This window comes from Balaenoptera physalus, assembly GCF_965194825.1.
Source record: "Balaenoptera physalus genome assembly, chromosome: 10".
Classification (NCBI taxonomy): Eukaryota; Metazoa; Chordata; class Mammalia; order Artiodactyla; family Balaenopteridae; genus Balaenoptera; species Balaenoptera physalus.
In genome coordinates, this window is record NC_138889.1 from 104,332,241 (window position 1) to 104,348,375 (window position 16,135).

At 63.4% G+C, this 16,135-nt stretch overlaps 1 protein-coding gene across 6 annotated transcripts in view; it reads left to right on the forward strand.

The window, feature by feature from the left end:
* Positions 1-14,966, forward strand: part of DAGLA (diacylglycerol lipase alpha) — a 62,499-nt gene extending 47,533 nt beyond the window's left edge. For all 6 annotated transcript variants that reach the window (XM_082477886.1, XM_082477888.1, XM_082477884.1 and 3 more), the window contains 11 exons: positions 3,569-3,722; positions 4,305-4,388; positions 4,551-4,628; positions 5,099-5,179; positions 6,030-6,172; positions 6,493-6,561; positions 6,897-6,969; positions 8,183-8,379; positions 9,194-9,323; positions 9,854-10,041; positions 11,501-14,966. In XM_082477886.1, coding sequence (XP_082334012.1) covers positions 3,569-3,722; positions 4,305-4,388; positions 4,551-4,628; positions 5,099-5,179; positions 6,030-6,172; positions 6,493-6,561; positions 6,897-6,969; positions 8,183-8,379; positions 9,194-9,323; positions 9,854-10,041; positions 11,501-12,452 — 2,149 coding nt within the window. In that variant the 3' untranslated portion in view covers positions 12,453-14,966. The remainder of the gene's footprint in view (positions 1-3,568; positions 3,723-4,304; positions 4,389-4,550; positions 4,629-5,098; positions 5,180-6,029; positions 6,173-6,492; positions 6,562-6,896; positions 6,970-8,182; positions 8,380-9,193; positions 9,324-9,853; positions 10,042-11,500) is intronic.
* The last annotated feature ends 1,169 nt before the right edge of the window (positions 14,967-16,135 follow it).

Consider the following 16,135-nt stretch of genomic DNA (forward strand, 5'->3'; position numbering starts at 1 on the left):
GAGCGTGGGCTTTGGAATCACACGGTGTCAGGTTTGAATCCACGCTTTGTCACTGGCAGCCTTGGGCAAGTCGGTCTACCTCTGCAAGCCTCAGTTTCCTTATCTGTAAAATGGGGATGGTCATACATACCTCCTGGAGTTGTTTCAAGAGGACGAAATGAGACGTTGCCCAGCATCTGGCTGTGCAGCTTACCCCCGTCCCATCTCTCTCCCTGCCCCCTCAACTACTCCCCTCTGCCCGCATCTTCCTTCTCCCGGCTCCCTTCCTGTGCTCTGCCTTTCTGGAAGAAAGGCCTTTCCCGGTTGAGGCCCAATCCATAGAAGCCTCTGGAAGGGCAGCAAGAAGGCCCTTTGTGAAAGGCTCCAGCCCTCTTCACAAGGAGCTGGCAAGGCCTCAGCCGGGTGCCGCCCTTAGCCCACTGCCGGGGGCCGGGGTGGACTCTGCTTTGCTAAGTGGGCCAGCGGAGGGCTCGGCTCCACGAGGGCCCCTCCCCTTCTTTGGTGTCTCCATGCTCTGCCCAGGCCGGGCAGAAGGAGGACAGCACCCTGGGCTCCCTGTTCCGGAAAGGCTGGCATGCTGGGCGGGCAGCTTCTGTTCCACGACATGCTGGGCCCTTGGGGCCCAAGTAGCCACTCCCTCCTCCAACGTCCTTTTCCCAGAAAGCTGGGGGGGCTCTCAGGCTTGTTCTCACCATCCCCCAGCGACTGACACAGCTGACCAGGGCATCCCCACGCCCCTCCCCGTCTTTGCCAGCCCGCACACTGCTTCTCTCCCCCAGCGTCCTTGGGAGCCCCTGCAGCGGCTGAGAGCCTTCTCCAAGTGAGCACTGGCCCAGGAGTCCTGAGACCTGGGCTCTGACAGCCCTGCTCCGTTACTCACGGGCAGAGTGGGGACGTCATTTGTACAGGCAGGGTCCGTCCTGCCCACCTGTGGGGTATTTCAGAAGCCGGGGAGTCACTGGCAGCCTGGGCACTTGAGGGGCTCTGCAGACAGGAGCAAGGCTTCTCGATGCTGCAGGGAGAGGAAGCAGAAGGACCTCAGGCCCCGTGAGGGCTCTGTGAGAGCCCGGTGCCTTGCGGGGCGGAGAAGAGGCAGGCCTGAAGTCCCGGCCTACGGCCAAGGGTGTCGGGATGGAGGCCAGAGGGCCAGGCTCCCTTTTCTGAGTCCCAGCCTGTCCACAGCAGCCCAGAGTCCCAGCACTGGCTTCAGGAAGGAGGGCAGCCCACCGGCCTCAGGCCCTTCACCTGGAGTGGTCCTCCCGTCCCACACAGAGCATGGCAGGCCATGCCTGCCTATGGCCCCGCCACCCTGGGGACACCCCACTCGGCTCCAGCCCTGCCCTGGACGTGTGGTCAGTCTCCTGTGGGCAGGAGAGGCCCTGCCATGGGCCAAGCGGGTCCTCAGGCTCCCAGGACCTTGGAGGCCCTCAGCGCCCCAGCCTCCTCTAGGCGGGAGTGCTGGCCTCGGAGGTGCCGCGGGCCCCTCCCTTCCAGGCTGCCGGCCCCGCTGCTCTCATCGGTTCCCCTGGCCCTCAGATCACCGACTCAGGGGCAGCCTTCTCCCTGGAGAGAGGGAGAACCACCATTTATTGGGTGCCTGTTGTATGCCAGCTGCTTCCTGCACCACCATTTATTGGGTGCCTGTTGTATGCCAGCTGCTTCCTGCCTCTCGGGCCTTTGATCTCACTCCAGCCTTGTGAAGTAGCTATCAGCACCTGCCCACCAGGCCCTCGCGGTCAGGAAGGGCCACCAGAGCAAGGATTCAAGCCCAGGTCTCTGTCTCCGAAGACTACGTACACTTTGGCAGCCACGTGCTCGGTGCTGGAGGGCGGGGCTGAGGTTGGAGAGGGGCCACAGCTGCCTGGAAACGGGAGCCTGGCCCACAGACACAGGCCTGTCCCCACTTGGCCCAGCAGTGGCGGGGGAGGGGTGGGGGGTCTCCCAGAGTAAATGGAGGTGGTTGCCCACCCCAGGCCTGGTTGCTTCCGAGACTTGGCTCGACCCTGGGTTTTCTCAGTGAGGCCTCTTCCCAGTGGGAGTAACGTATCAGTCGCTCAGGTGCTGCCCGAATGAAGACAAACCTCTGCATCACCGAGATCTAGGATTCTTAGTATCAATAAAATCTCAGCAGTCAAGCCAAGAAAGCAGGCAGACACAGGTCACATGCTCTCGGGGCTGCAGGGACCCATCTGCTGGGTGCTGGCTCCCTCTGGTGGCCCGAGGAGCAGCTGCACTCGAGCTGGGTGCCCAGCTCAGCCGCTCACCCGTTCATTTTGGGGAATCCTGCTATGTGCCTGGCGCTGTTTTTGGTGCTGGGGACATAACTGTGAACCAAGCAGAGCAAACCTTGCCCTATGGAGCCCACCGCCTGGTGGCAAGGCACAGACAAGGAAATGCAGCCCATTGGAGCACATCAGTGTTCTGGAGAAAAATTAGGCTGGCTGTGTTGTCAGGCTTGGCAGGGGCTAGCTATGTCAGATGAGGTGGCCCAGGTGGCGGACCTCCCAGAGCATAACATTTGAGCAGAGGCCTGAAGGAGTGAGGGATCCGGCCACACAGAAACCACGAGAAGAATGTTCCAGGCAGAGGGAACCACGGTGCAAAGAGGCTGAGGCAGGAATATGGCCAACGCAACTAAGGGGAGTCGGAGGCAACAGGCCAGAGGACCAGGGCCAGATGGGGCAGGGCCCTCGGCCCTTGCAAGGACTCTGGCTTTTATACTGGACAGGAAGGGCAGCATCGGAGGGGTTTGAGTGCAGTGATGTGGCTTGACGTATATCTTAAAGGGTCGCTCTGGCAGCCACGTTGAGAACGTAAGGGGCGAGTATAAATGAGGGAGACCAGTCAGGAGGCCCCTGTGACACTCCAAGGCAGGGATAAGGTGGCTTGGAGCAGGGTAGGGGGTGTCGGCGAGGGCAAGCGTTTGGAGTCCAGATCTGAATTTGAAGGCAGAGCTAGCGGATGTGCTGACGGACTTGATGTGGGATGTGAGGTGGGGTGAGGACCCGATGGCGATGGTGCCGAGCGTGGGGCTGAGCCCTGAGGGGTGGGTGTGGGGACTGCCGGAGCACAGGGGGCGGGGCCTCGGGGACTGGGGCCTGGAAAGGTTGCAATCCTGTGGGACATCTGGGAGGAGGTGTTGCACAGGCAGTTGAATGTGAGCAGGTCTCTGGGGCTTATTGGTGCATAGGTGGTATTTAAAGCCCAGGACTGGATGAGGCCCCAGGAGCGAGTGTCGCTAGAGAGAAGAGGAGCTCCAGGGCTGACCTCTGGGTCCTCAGTGAGAGGACTAGTACGAGGAGGTTGCCCCTGAGGGAGAAGCAGCCCAGGAGAAAGGGTGCCTCCAGCCGAATGGGGAGAGCATTTCAAAGGGGAGGGCGAGTCCCACTGGGTCTTGTGCTGCCAAGAGACCGAGTAAGATGAGGGCTGGGCCCGGGCCGGGCCGGTGGAGCTTTGCAGGGGAGGCTTTGGAGAGGGGGTAGGGCTACAAGAACCAGTTCCAGAGAGGATGGGGGAGACCACTGCTCCGTCGGGGTCCCTGGCCCTGAGCCCTCTGCCACCCGCCCAGGTGCTGCTTGTGTCCCGCACGGCCCCGGTTTGCCCCTGGAGTTACCATCGAGGAAGACAACTGCTGTGGCTGCAACGCCATCGCCATCCGGCGCCACTTCCTGGACGAGAACATGACCGCGGTGGACATCGTCTACACCTCCTGCCATGATGCGGTGAGGGACTGGGGCGGGCCGGCCAGGCAGCATCCCCCCAGCCTCGGTCCTCCACAGGCCACAGGAGGCAGGCAGCGCTGTGGCCTGGGGTGTATACGCTGTCCCCCTCAGCGGCAGGAGCCCTTGGCTTGGCTGGCATGGCTGGCCGAAGCCTCCAGGCCTCCCTTTGCGGGGCAGACCAGAGATGGGCCGCCTCCTTCTCCCCACATCCTGGCCTGCATCTGCTCTGGGGCTAGGAAGTGGACCCCAACCCTGCACCCGGCACTGGGGCTTCCTGGCTCCAGCCTTTGGGGGAAGGAATTGAGAGGGAAGAAGCAGGAGGCACTGGGGAGGGGGCAGCCCCCTCAGGACTAAGCAGGCAGGACGGCAGCAGTCAAGGGCACCCGGGTCAGCGGAATTAGGAAGGCCGGGTAGGCCGTGTGCTGGGTTGGGAGGGACCTACTGTGACCCTTGCAGGCGACAGGGGCCCAGTGGCCAGTGGAGCCAGATTCCCGGGCCCTGAAGGAGACCGGCTTCAGTCACTTCCCCAGATCTGGCTCCACCCTGGGGGCCGTTCAGGCTCATGAGCCGCCCTTCTCCTAGGTCTATGAAACCCCCTTCTACGTGGCAGTGGACCACGACAAGAAGAAAGTGGTGATCAGTATCCGGGGAACCCTGTCCCCCAAGGTACGCTGCCCCCTCACAGCCCCCGAGGGTGCCCGCCTCCTTCTTCCTGTACACTGCCCAGTGACCCAGCCCACCCCATTGACCCCCTCACAGCCCCCAAGGGTGCCCGCCTCCTTCTTCCTGTTCTCCGTCCCGCTCCTCACCGTCCTCTCTCCCCACAAGGACGCCCTGACAGACCTGACCGGTGACGCCGAGCGCCTCCCTGTGGAGGGGCACCATGGCACCTGGCTGGGACACAAGGTACCCCTCCTCGTGGGCTCCCCCGGCGGCCCCTGGCCTTCTCTCCGCTGCCAGCACGCAGGCCTGTCCTCTTGGGGTGGGGGTTCCTCCGGGGTCACTGGGCTCACCAGGAGAGACTGGTCAGAGAGGTGCGGATTCGTCTGGAAAGTCCACTGCCCCCCACTTGCCAGGACCCCCGCAGCCCTGCCCGGCACAGATCCTGTCCCACAAGAGCTCAAGGAGGCAACTAGGAAGAGATCTCACGGGTTCCTGTTAGGCACACCATCCCTCTGAGCCTCAGTTTTCTCATCTGTGAAATGGAAATGATGTGATAAAGTGTCCACCAGCCCCCCCCAGCCAGCTTGTCATGAGGACCAAATGGGGAAATGGGCGGGACAGGGTTAGTGAGCTTCACATCCCTGTGGTTTTGCTGGCCCCTGACAGGCCTCCCTCCCTCCCTGTGACACCCACCTCTGTTCCTCCTCACCCAGGGAATGGTCCTCTCGGCTGAGTACATCAAAAAGAAGCTGGAGCAGGAGATGGTCCTGTCCCAGGCCTTCGGGCGAGACCTGGTGAGGCGTTTTCCATGCCATGAGCCCTTGCCACACCCAGCTCGCCCACCCCCAGGGCAACAGACTGGGGACAGGACAGGTGAATGATGGAGCCTCCCCTGCAGGCCAGGCTCCTACACTCTCCTTCCATCCCTGGCTCTCAGCCCCCTCCTCACTTGCTCAGTCCCTCCCCCCCACCTCTGGCCCTTTCTTCTTTTGTACCAGCTCCTCTTGAACACCCCTGCTCAGCCCCACGCAGTTGCGAGCACCTGCTCGGTGCCAGGCACTGGAGGCTAAAGGTGGCTCAGTTCTGGGGCTTCCAAAATGTTGGGCAGAATGAACATAGAAAATAATTGCAGAACAGATAGAAGGGGTGCTGCTCTGGTTGAGGGCGATCTGGGCCCTGCCCACTGCCCACTCCTCCCTGTGCAGGCAGGCAGCTCCTGAGGTGCTCCCAACTGCCCTTCCCAAAGCCAAGCAGTCCCTGGCCTCAGGAGACCCCCGTCTAGTGGTTGGGGCACAGGGATGGGAGCAGGTGACCAAATGATTATAATAGAGTGTAATCATTATATTTAAAGGTCTACCCCAGGTGCAGATGCAGTATCTAGGAGGGAGCAAGCCTCTCCTGGAAAATCAGGAAGGGCTTCTCCAAGGAGGTAACCTCTGAGCAAGGTTTTGAAGGATGAATAGGAGTTTGTTATATAGTCTCCCTAAGAAGTTGCTCTGTGGGGGCCTAGCTTGGCTCTTCCTCTGCCCCAGAAGCCACACAGCACAGACATGATCCCAGGACTCTGGGAAGCCCCCTCTGCCTCCCTGGTGTCAGCTTGGCAGGCAGCGGGGCAGGACTCTCAGGGCTTCTCTCGGTCCCCAGGGCCGCGGAACCAAACACTACGGCCTGATAGTGGTGGGCCACTCCCTGGGCGCAGGCACTGCTGCCATCCTCTCCTTCCTCCTGCGCCCCCAGTACCCGACCCTCAAGTGCTTTGCCTACTCCCCCCCAGGGGGCCTGCTGAGGTGAGCAGTCTGGGGCCTCAGACTTGGCTGGGGGCGACGGGTGGACAGTGCTGGGAGCTGGCTCGGTCAGGGGGCTGGACTGGGCAGTCTGGGTTCCGATCATAAGGGAACCTGGGAATGGCCTGGAGAGTGGAGTTGGGGGTTCTGTCAAAAGCCAGGTGGACCCTGGGATCTAGCCCCAGCAAAGCCTTGCTGACAGGATAGGCGGGCAGGGAACAGGTAGCTCCGCTCCCCAGAGGGTCTTGGAGTGCTGGAGCAGAGCCCCCTCGGGAACACCACGCCCCTCCCCTGCCTTAGCACCCCCTCGGCTTCCCTTGCAGCGAGGACGCCATGGAGTATTCCAAGGAGTTTGTGACAGCTGTGGTCCTGGGCAAAGACCTTGTCCCCAGGCAAGTCGCTCCCTCTCTCCACCTGCCTGGCCTGGGCTGTTCTCCCACCTCGGGGCCTCACCCAGGTGCCCCGTCTCTCTCACTCAAATTCCCACCTCCTCGAGGGACCCCAGAATCCCCCCCACTCAGGTGTCCAGGATGAGAGGGTAAGGTGGGCCCGCCCTGCCTGGCCTCCCCTTCCTGGCTGGGCCCTGCCGAGCTGCAGGCTCTTCACCCACCCCGTGACCCTGATGGCCTGGTCTTCTTGTTCCCGGGAGCCCTGCTGCCCCTCACCCCGCCCGTCTCCCCGTCCTGGGCCAGCTCAGGCTGACGCCCCGACTTGCTTCCTTCTCCAGGATCGGCCTCTCCCAGCTGGAAGGCTTCCGCAGACAGCTCCTGGATGTCCTGCAGCGAAGCACCAAGCCCAAAGTGAGCTCACTCCCCTCCCTGCCGCCGGGGCACCCTGGGCTCTGGGCTCCCCGTTTGTCTTCTGCCCCACCTGTCCCTCAGCCCCCCGCCACGTGAGGCCAGGCTGGGGTATGTGATGTCTTGGGGACCTCAGGCCATCAGGCCCTCAGCATCTCCGAGCTCACCCCATCCGCCCCCTACCTGTCCTTGTGCAGATGGGGAAACGGAGGCCCAGGGTGGGCAAGGGACTTGCTTTTGCTCACACAGCAAGTCGTAACGCAGTCAGGACTGGAACCGAGGGCTCCTGAGTCCTGACTCCTGTGGCACAGAGCTGCCTGCAGTCGGGACAAAGCAGTCCCGAGGTCAGTGCTCCGAGCGTGGCAGGACGGCCTCCTCCAAAGCCCACTGCGCTCCCCAGGCTCAGGGAGGCTGGAGGTCGCCTGGGGAGGGGGTCTGGGGGCAGTTTGTTCTGGTTTTCCCTGCGGCTGAGAGGAGAGGACCAGCCCTCCCTAACCCCTCCTCAGGCCTGCAGAGGACACTGGGGGCTCTTCCTGTAGCATGGCCTTCGGCGTTCCAGGCTGGGGCGGGGCATGCTGCAGCCAGGCGCCCTGAGGCGGGCAGGGGGTGGCCGGCCAGGCCCAGCAGGGCCTCTGTGCCCCCAGGCCCGCCCTCACCCCACTCACCCTCTCAGCCCAGTTGGGACTGTTCCCAGCCTTGGTGCCCGTGACCGTGTGGCAGGCAGGGCACCAGGTGCCGGGGTGAGCAGGCAACGAAGACTTAGGAGGAGCCTAAGGACATGGAACTGCCCCTCTCAGACCCAGTCCCGGGTGCTTGTCAGGCCCAGGAGGCAGGTGGCGGGGCGCCGACCCCAATGTGGCCGGGCCTGGTGGGTGCAGCTGGACTGAGCTTTGGGGTCTGTTCTGCCTCTGACTTATGAGACGACCTAGAGCAAGTCCCCTCCCTTCACTGGGCCTGTTTCCCCTCCGCTAGATAAGGGGTTGACTGGTGTTGCAGCCCTGAAATTCAGCCATTCCATGTCATCTGTCCTTGGCACCTTTTTGGCCATCGTGGCCGCTGGACACCTCAGCCCCCGCCTCTTCACTGGGCGCTGCCCTTCCCTCTGCCCCGTGGCCATCCCAACTCCCCACCATCACCTGTGAGCTCTCCTGAGCACCCCCTGCCCACCCGGGCAGCGCCCCTCAGCTCCATCCCCCTCTTCTCCCTGTCCCCACAGTGGCGAATCATTGTAGGGGCCACAAAATGCATCCCCAAGTCGGAGCTGCCCGAGGAGGTGGAGGTGACCACCCTGGCCAGCACGCGGCTCTGGACCCACCCCAGTGACCTGACCATCGCCCTGTCAGCCAGCACCCCTCTCTACCCCCCCGGCCGCATCATCCACGTGGTCCACAACCACCCAGCGGAGCAGTGCTGGTAGGTGCTGCCCGTGCCCCGGTCAGCTGGGAGGTGGCGGCAGCCAGGGCAGGGGAGTGGAGGATGGGGCCAGCCTTCATTCTGTCACCCTCGGGGCGTAGGTGCAGAGGCTGGTGACGGTGGCCCAGGGCGCCCACAGCAGGGTTGCCCCAGCCTCGGGCCCTGGAAGTGCAACGACAGGCCGATCCAGAGCAGGACTCCAGGCTCCTCTCTTGACGGTCCTGGTCTTCGTCCCCAGTGTCACCCTTCCCTGGTGTCTCCCAGGACAGCTGTCGCCACTCGCATCCATTTAAAAGCAGACGCCCTGGCCAAGCTCACACCCCAGCTGTCACTTGGCATCGTGGCTGGGATGAGTTGGCAGACAGCTGGTGGGGGCAGGAGAGAGAACAGGAGAGGGCGGGTACAGCGACCTCTCCCACCTCACCCCCCGACCACTTCCCGCTCTCTCAGAGGGTTGGGCTGCCTCCTTGACAAACGGCTTGTGAGCCAGGACCCTCCCTGGGGTGGAGCAGGTATGGCCCAGGCCACAAGCAGGTGAAAGGCTATGTAGGGATTGGGGCTGAGGCTCAAGGTCAGGTTTTCTGGCTCCATTTGGCACAAATGTTCCTGGCTGGGGAGGGGATAGTGGCGAGGGCTGAGGTGAGGCAGAAGCAAGGAGCCCAGGGACACAGCCTTGCTGGTCCAGCTGGGCAGGGCGTCTCCAAAGCCACCCCACCCCCACCAAGCCAGGGCAGAGAGCAGGGCCAGGGGCCTGGGGGCCAAGGCCAGGCTGCCCCCCGCCCGCCCGCTTCCCTCTGGCCCCTGTGCCCCTCAGCTGCTGCGAGCAAGAAGAGCCCACGTACTTCGCCATCTGGGGCGACAACAAGGCCTTCAACGAGGTGATCATCTCGCCGGCCATGCTGCACGAGCACCTCCCCTACGTGGTCATGGAGGGGCTCAACAAGGTGAGCCCCACGGCACCTGGCCGGCCAGGTCTCCGTCCCCATGTTACACACAAGGGTGCGACGCTCAGAGAAGTGTCCGCTCCCTGGACACTCAGTGGGCCAGGGAGCCCACTCGTGTCCTGGGCTCCACACCCACCTCTGTCCACACCACCGTGTGGTCCCGTGGTGGGTAGGTGCTAGGAGACGCCCAGGAACCTGTTCCTGAGGCAGACTGAGCTCAAACCCCGAAGGCCACCTGGCACTTGGCGGACGCATGGCCAAGCAGGGGCAGCCTTGGCCGTTGCCCGGCCATGGAAGGGCCGACCACAGGGTAGGAAAAGTCCAACCTGTCCCATCTGTGGGGCGGGCGAGGTACGATCACGGGGCCCGGCCCCGAACTTCCCGGAGGAGCCGGGCCCTGTTGGGGGAGGAGAGCAGGCCCGGCTGACCCCATGAAGCTCTGCTGGGCCTGAGAGGCCTGGCCTGCCGCCCCACCTCCACACGTGATTGTCACCCCTCCGCCACCACCAGCTTCCCCGTCCTGTCCCCAGGTGCTGGAGAACTACAATAAGGGCAAGACGGCCCTGCTCTCTGCTGCGAAGGTCATGGTGAGCCCCACGGAGGTGGACCTGACTCCCGAGCTCATCTTCCAGCAGCAGCCGCTACCCACGGGACCACCCGTGCCCGCTGGCCTGGCCCTGGAGCTGCCCGCCGCAGACCACCGAAACAGCAGTGTCAGGTGAGTGCCGTCGCCCCGCAGCCCCGCCGCAGAGGGTGTGTGCAGCGGCCACGTGTGTGCTTTCAGCGCGCGAATGCTTGTGCACGTGTGCATTCTGTGTACGCGCCGGGGCCTCGTACGTTCACTCCACTCTGTACACGTGCACGGGAGGGATTGAACTTGCCTCCGCTGCTTGAGGTCTCCCCTGCTCTGCCCCCACTGTCCCCCAGCCTGCCACCACTGAAGCCCATGTGGGCTAGTAGGCATCTAGGAATGCACAGACCCCTGACCACAAACGCACAGATTCACTCATAGCTGTTTAGACCCAAACAGATGGACACCCGTGCGCTTACACGCACACACATATTAAAGCTTACACGTGTATATACATGTGTTCACAAATAGTACCTCTAAGTGCACAGAGCCCCATACAGACAGACTCACGTATAGGACACACACCAAGACGGAGGCCAAGACGCTTGTACACAAGGACACGCTTGCGCGGGCAGCCATGTGTGTAAATGATGGATGCACCTGTACCCAGACCCAGCCTCTCAGATACACGGGCCAACTGACATACAGACGCCTAATATGCATGCTGCACGCAGAAACACAGCGTGTACACGCTTCCAGACGCAAACACACCCCACATTCGCACGCATTCTTTTGGGGGTTGGGCTCTGAGGCCGTGGCTCCTGGGGTGGGTGGGGATCCTCCTGCCTCTCTGGGACCCTTCCCGCCCAGGTCCTGGGTCCAGGTTACAGATCCGGCCTAGAGGCTGCTAAAGAGGGTGGTGGCGGCTTCCTGGCCCTTGGTGGGGACACCTGGGCTTCTCTCCCTATCTTACAAGCATTTCCCATAGCAGCTGCACGACCAGATGGGGGAGCCAGTGTCCGTTCGCAGCTGCAGTGACTCCTGCATCCCCCACCCTGGCCCTTCACTCACTCCCTGCAGGCCGGTGTGCGGAGACAAGGGGCTCCAGGGCCCCATCCAGCAGAGGGCTACACCCCATGGGAGAGGTGGGAGGAACCCCAGGGTGAGGAAGGAAGTGATAGGAGCTCAGGAAGGGGCACAGAGGGATGCTGGCCCGGAGGGTGGGGTCGGACCCAGCGGGGGCGGCTCTGGGCCATGCTCTCTCCCTCCCTACCTTCCCTCCTTTCCTCTCTACCCTTCCACCTCTGCCTCCAGTGACCTGGGGCAGCGAGTCTCTCTGGGCCTCAGTCTCCAGGTGGGTACAGCGACGTCGGTGCAGTGATGGGCACCAGTGCAGACCCCCGGCCCCCTCTCCCCAGCTCAGCCCTGCATCAACTCTCTTGTCTTCTATCTTGGGGTCTCGTGAGCTGGTTTTTTAAAATGAGGGTTCCCTGTCCCCAGACTGTTCAGCCACTTTCCCCTCCTCCCCCTCCCCAAGTTCCCTCCCGCCGGGGAGCTAGGGGTGGGCCGCCGCCCCTCTGAGTCTCACCCCTCCCTGCCCCCTCAGGAGCAAGTCCCAGTCTGAGATGAGCCTGGAGGGCTTCTCGGAGGGGCAGCTGCTGTCCCCTGTGGCCGCGGCAGCCCGCCAGGACCCGGTGGAGCTGCTGCTGCTGTCCACCCAGGAGCGGCTGGCGGCCGAGCTGCAGGCGCGGCGGGCGCCGCTGGCCACCATGGAGAGCCTCTCGGACACGGAGTCGCTGTACAGCTTCGACTCGCGTCGCTCCTCCGGCTTCCGCAGCATCCGCGGCTCGCCCAGCCTCCACGCCGTGCTGGAGCGCGACGAGGGCCACCTCTTCTACATCGACCCTGCCATCCCCGAGGAGAACCCGTCCCTGAGCTCGCGCACCGAGCTGCTGGCGGCCGACAGCCTGTCCAAGCACTCGCAGGACACGCAGCCCCTGGAGGCCACCCTGGGCAGCGGGGGCATCACCCCCGAGCGGCCCCCCAGCGCAGCCGCCCACGACGAGCTGGAAGAAGGGGGTGGCGGCGGGGCAGCCCCCCGCAGCGGAGAGCTGGCGCTGCACGACGGGCGCCTGGGGGACTCGCCCAGCCCTCAGGTGCTGGAGTTCGCCGAGTTCATCGACAGCCTCTTCAACCTGGACAGCAAGAGCAGCTCCTTCCAGGACCTCTACTGCATGGTGGTGCCCGAGAGCCCCACCAGCGACTACGCCGAGGGCCCAAAGTCCCCCAGCCAGCAAGAGATCCTGCTCCGCGCCCAGTTCGAGCCCAACCTGGTGCCCAAGCCCCCAAGGCTCTTCGCTGGCTCGGCCGACCCTTCCTCGGGCATCTCGCTGTCGCCCTCCTTCCCACTCAGCTCCTCGGGCGAGCTCATGGACCTGACACCCACGGGCCTCAGCAGCCAGGAGTGCCTGGCAGTGGACAAGATCCGGACTTCCACCCCCACCGGCCATGGGGCCAGCCCCGCCAAGCAGGATGACCTGGTCATCTCGGCACGCTAGCACGCCAGGAGTTGCTGCCAGCTGAGGCCCGGGCCAGAGCGGGTGGCTCCTCAGGCTCCTGGTGGCTGCCCCCCCCCAGGCCGGGCAGCTTTGCGGAGAGGCCCCCGCGGGGCCAGTTCAGCCTCAGGCATTGGGCATTGCTGCTGAGCTGGGGGTCCGCATCCCTACCTCAGCTTTGGAACCCCCAGAGCCAAGGCAGCTGGGATCTGGGCCCCCCAGATAGGGAATGACAGGGAGGGGCGTGGAGCAGGGAGAAGCCTGGGGCAGCCTGCCGGGTGGACAGGGCAACACTCCGCCCTCTCAGCCTGAGTGCCCCCCACAGGGGCATCCTGGCACCTCCTATTCCGGGACAGGCCATGAGTATGCTGACGCCCTGTCACTGCCCTCTGGCTGCTCTCCCAGGGTGGACATGGAGAGCGGCCCCCTCCCCACGTATTCTCATCTGTGGTCCAGGCTGGCATCTGCCCTGGCCACCCCCAGATCTGGTGCCTGCTGGCCAGCCCCCTGGGGTGACCCCCCCCCCCACCAAGGTGGCCCACAGTGCTGTGTATGTTTACAGAAGCTGCTGGGCTGGGCTCAGGATGTGTCCTGGGCTTGCAAGCCCCCTGATCCCCGCTGCAATCACGTGTTTAGTAGCCCCCTTCTGGGCAGGCAGGTGCCAGCCTCCTCAGGGCCCAAGGCAGCCATGGGGCCTGGAGGGGCCTACAGGAGGGTGGGGTCAGGACCGCCCCTTCTCTGCTTGATATCCCTCATGCTGATCCCTCTGTCGATGGGTCCTGGGTACCCAGGCCTGCCCCATTACTTCCTGGCCTGCCTTCTACCCCCGGGGATCCTGGCCACTCAAAGGGTTGAGGGCACAGGTGTGACCACCCCTGCCTGCAGAGTCAGTGCCCTGGAAGGAAGGAGGGCCCCACCAAATCCCCTTTTAATCACCTCCCCCCAGGCCTGGGCACCCCAGGCCCTGGGCTCTGCAACCAAACACGCCTCCACTCTGCACAGCTGCCCCTCCCCGCTGGCCTGGGCTCTCTCCTGGGAGCGGGCCTCTCTTCCCTCCCACCCCCAATGTCCTGTTGGCCCTAAGTGGAGCCAAGCATGGGGTATTGTGGGACCCGGCTAGAGACCCAGGAGGGCCAGGGGCCCTGGGGCCATCCCAGTTTAGCCTGAGGCCTCCACAGCCCCCACTTGGGAGGGTTCCTTCCCTGCTGGGTTGGAGAAGCAGCGGGGAAGTGGAGCCCCTGCCTGTCCCCAGAGGCAGAGCGGCGAGGGGGCGCATGCCGGCACGGGGCGTGTGTGCGCATGTGCATGAGTGTGTGCCGAGGAAGGGGCTGCTGGGGCGCCCTCCCCGCCCTGCCCGCCCTGCCTGCCTGCTGCCCCTCCCAGCCTGCCAAGAAAACAGGCAGCAAACATGATGAGCACCATGCGGCGGGGGCCGCGGGACGAGCTCGGCTTCGGACACGGCCCGTCCCCCTCATCTCGCCGGCTGCTCTGACCCCTGGTTTGGAAAACTGGTGTGTGCCGAGGCGTTGACCGCCCACTTGTGCCTTCATTTCCTTGGAGGCAAGGTCCCCCGACTCTGGGCCTGCCCATGGCCTCCCTGGGTTGGCTAGGCTCCCTTGACCAAGACCCCCGTCTCATGATCACTGGTACCTGGGACCCCTGCCCACCCTGACACATGGGGACAGAGACCTGGGAGCTGGGCCCCCCTCACCCTCTGCGACTCCCAAACCTCATCAGCCCCATCAGGCTTCTGCCCCTGCTGGGCCCACCCCCTTTCCCGCACAGAAGCAAGACGGAATCAGTGGCTCTTACAGTTTAAAGAAAAACAAAAAAAAAGACAAATCATAAATCAGAGTAAAGTTCCAACAAGCACCCCAGCCCGTAGCAGGGAGACTTGGAGTCTGGCCTTTTAGTTCCTCCTCCACCAGGGTGGGCCTGCGATCTCTGAGGGGGCGTGGTGCCCACCCATGCCCAGGACTGAGCCATCAGGGACAGACCCCCCCACCCCCAAGGCTGCAGCCGCACAGGGTTACAGGCTTGGGGCTGGGGCAGGCTCGGACTCAGCCCTGGACGCTCCAGGGTCAGCCCACATCTCACCCGCCCCCTCCCCCACTCTCCCCTGCAGGATGGGCCTGCTGTGTGTCTCTCCCTTCCTCTGCACACCACACTTGGGGGGTCTGAGCCACCCCCCTCAGCCCGGCTCAGCTCAGACCGACCCCCATTCTGTCCCCCAGACCTGCAGCACAAGGTTTCCTGGCCGTACACTGGCCTGTCCTCCCAGGGGCCCGGGCGACCTCCATATGCAATCGGTAGTGAGCAGCTGGGCCCCGCAGACACTCATGCACTGTACGTGCCATTCTCCCATGACTTTTTTTGTACTTAATGTATGAAAGATCCAAACTAATATTGCTGTAAAAAGGAGAGACAAATTAATATAGCTTATTCTATAAATATATCTGTATATAAAGTTTTCTGTATATTGTATAGAGCTGTGTATAAACTGGATGTAGAAGCACACTGGCCGCCTTGAGTGACCTCTCTTCCCCGCAGGTGGGGTGGAGGCTGGGTCTGAGTGGCAGAGTGGTGGGAGGGGCCTCTGAGGTTGGCTGTCACCACTGTCGATGCCCTGGTCCAGGACCACACTTTGAGTCGCAGTGAGAGACCGGAAGACCCTCAGAGCCCCATTTGAATGGGGGCAGCTCCTTGTTGAGCCCTACCTTCGTGGGGTACATGCCAGGGGCTCCGTCTGACCTCATTAGGGCCTTGAAAGATGGGGCTTCTTAGCCCCTTCTCCCTGAGGGGTCTGGGGCTCCGAGAGGGTAAGTAAACTGCCCAAGACCACAGAGGTAGTGATGGGGTACCAGGCAGGTCTGACAGTGCCTGCCCCTTCCCCCCAATGCTGAGAGCCAGGGTGGGGTGAGGGCACTAAAACTCCCTGGCTGGGTAGCACTGGAATGCAGGGCCCACTGGAAGTTTTTGCTGAGGGCTTCTCTAGGAGGGTGCAAAAGACCCGGCCAGGCCCAGGGCACCCCAGGGACGCCCTCCCAGCCTGGCCCCGGGACAGTGAGGCCAGGGGAGTGGCTGCAAGGCCACGGTGGGCAGGCAGCTGGGCCTCCAGCCAGCCCCGTGCCCAGGCCTGCCCCCTCCACACAGCAGATGGCGCTGTTCCTCCAGCCAGTCCCAACGGGACCTGCAGCGTGCGGCCCAGGCACTGACCCAGCCAAGCTGTGACCGGACCTTGACCTTCCCCTCCCCACACCGCCCACCCTCCCAGCCCTGAGTCCAGAGTGGGGAGTTGGAGAGGATGATAGAACCGTTCTGTCTTCACCCAGGCCTCTTTGAACGGAAGAAATGGAGGCTACATAAGGGTGGAAACTTGCTCAAGGTCACTCAAGCCTGGGGACAGATGTAGGACCAGAATCCAGGCCTCCAGGCCAGGACTCCGGCCTCCACCCTCTCCTCATGGTTTTCAGAGGTTCTTCACACCCTGTAGTCTCATTTGGTCTGCATATTATCCTATCTAATTAGTGGAGCAGAGGCAGAAGAAGCTGAGGACCAGAGAGGTTCTGTGACTTGCCTAAGGTCACACAGCCAGAGCGAGGAATGGGGAGGGCCCCTCGTGAGGAGCAATTCCGGGAAGGGCTGGAGCAGCGCTTTGCCTCCCAGACCCTCGGATGTCCCCTTCC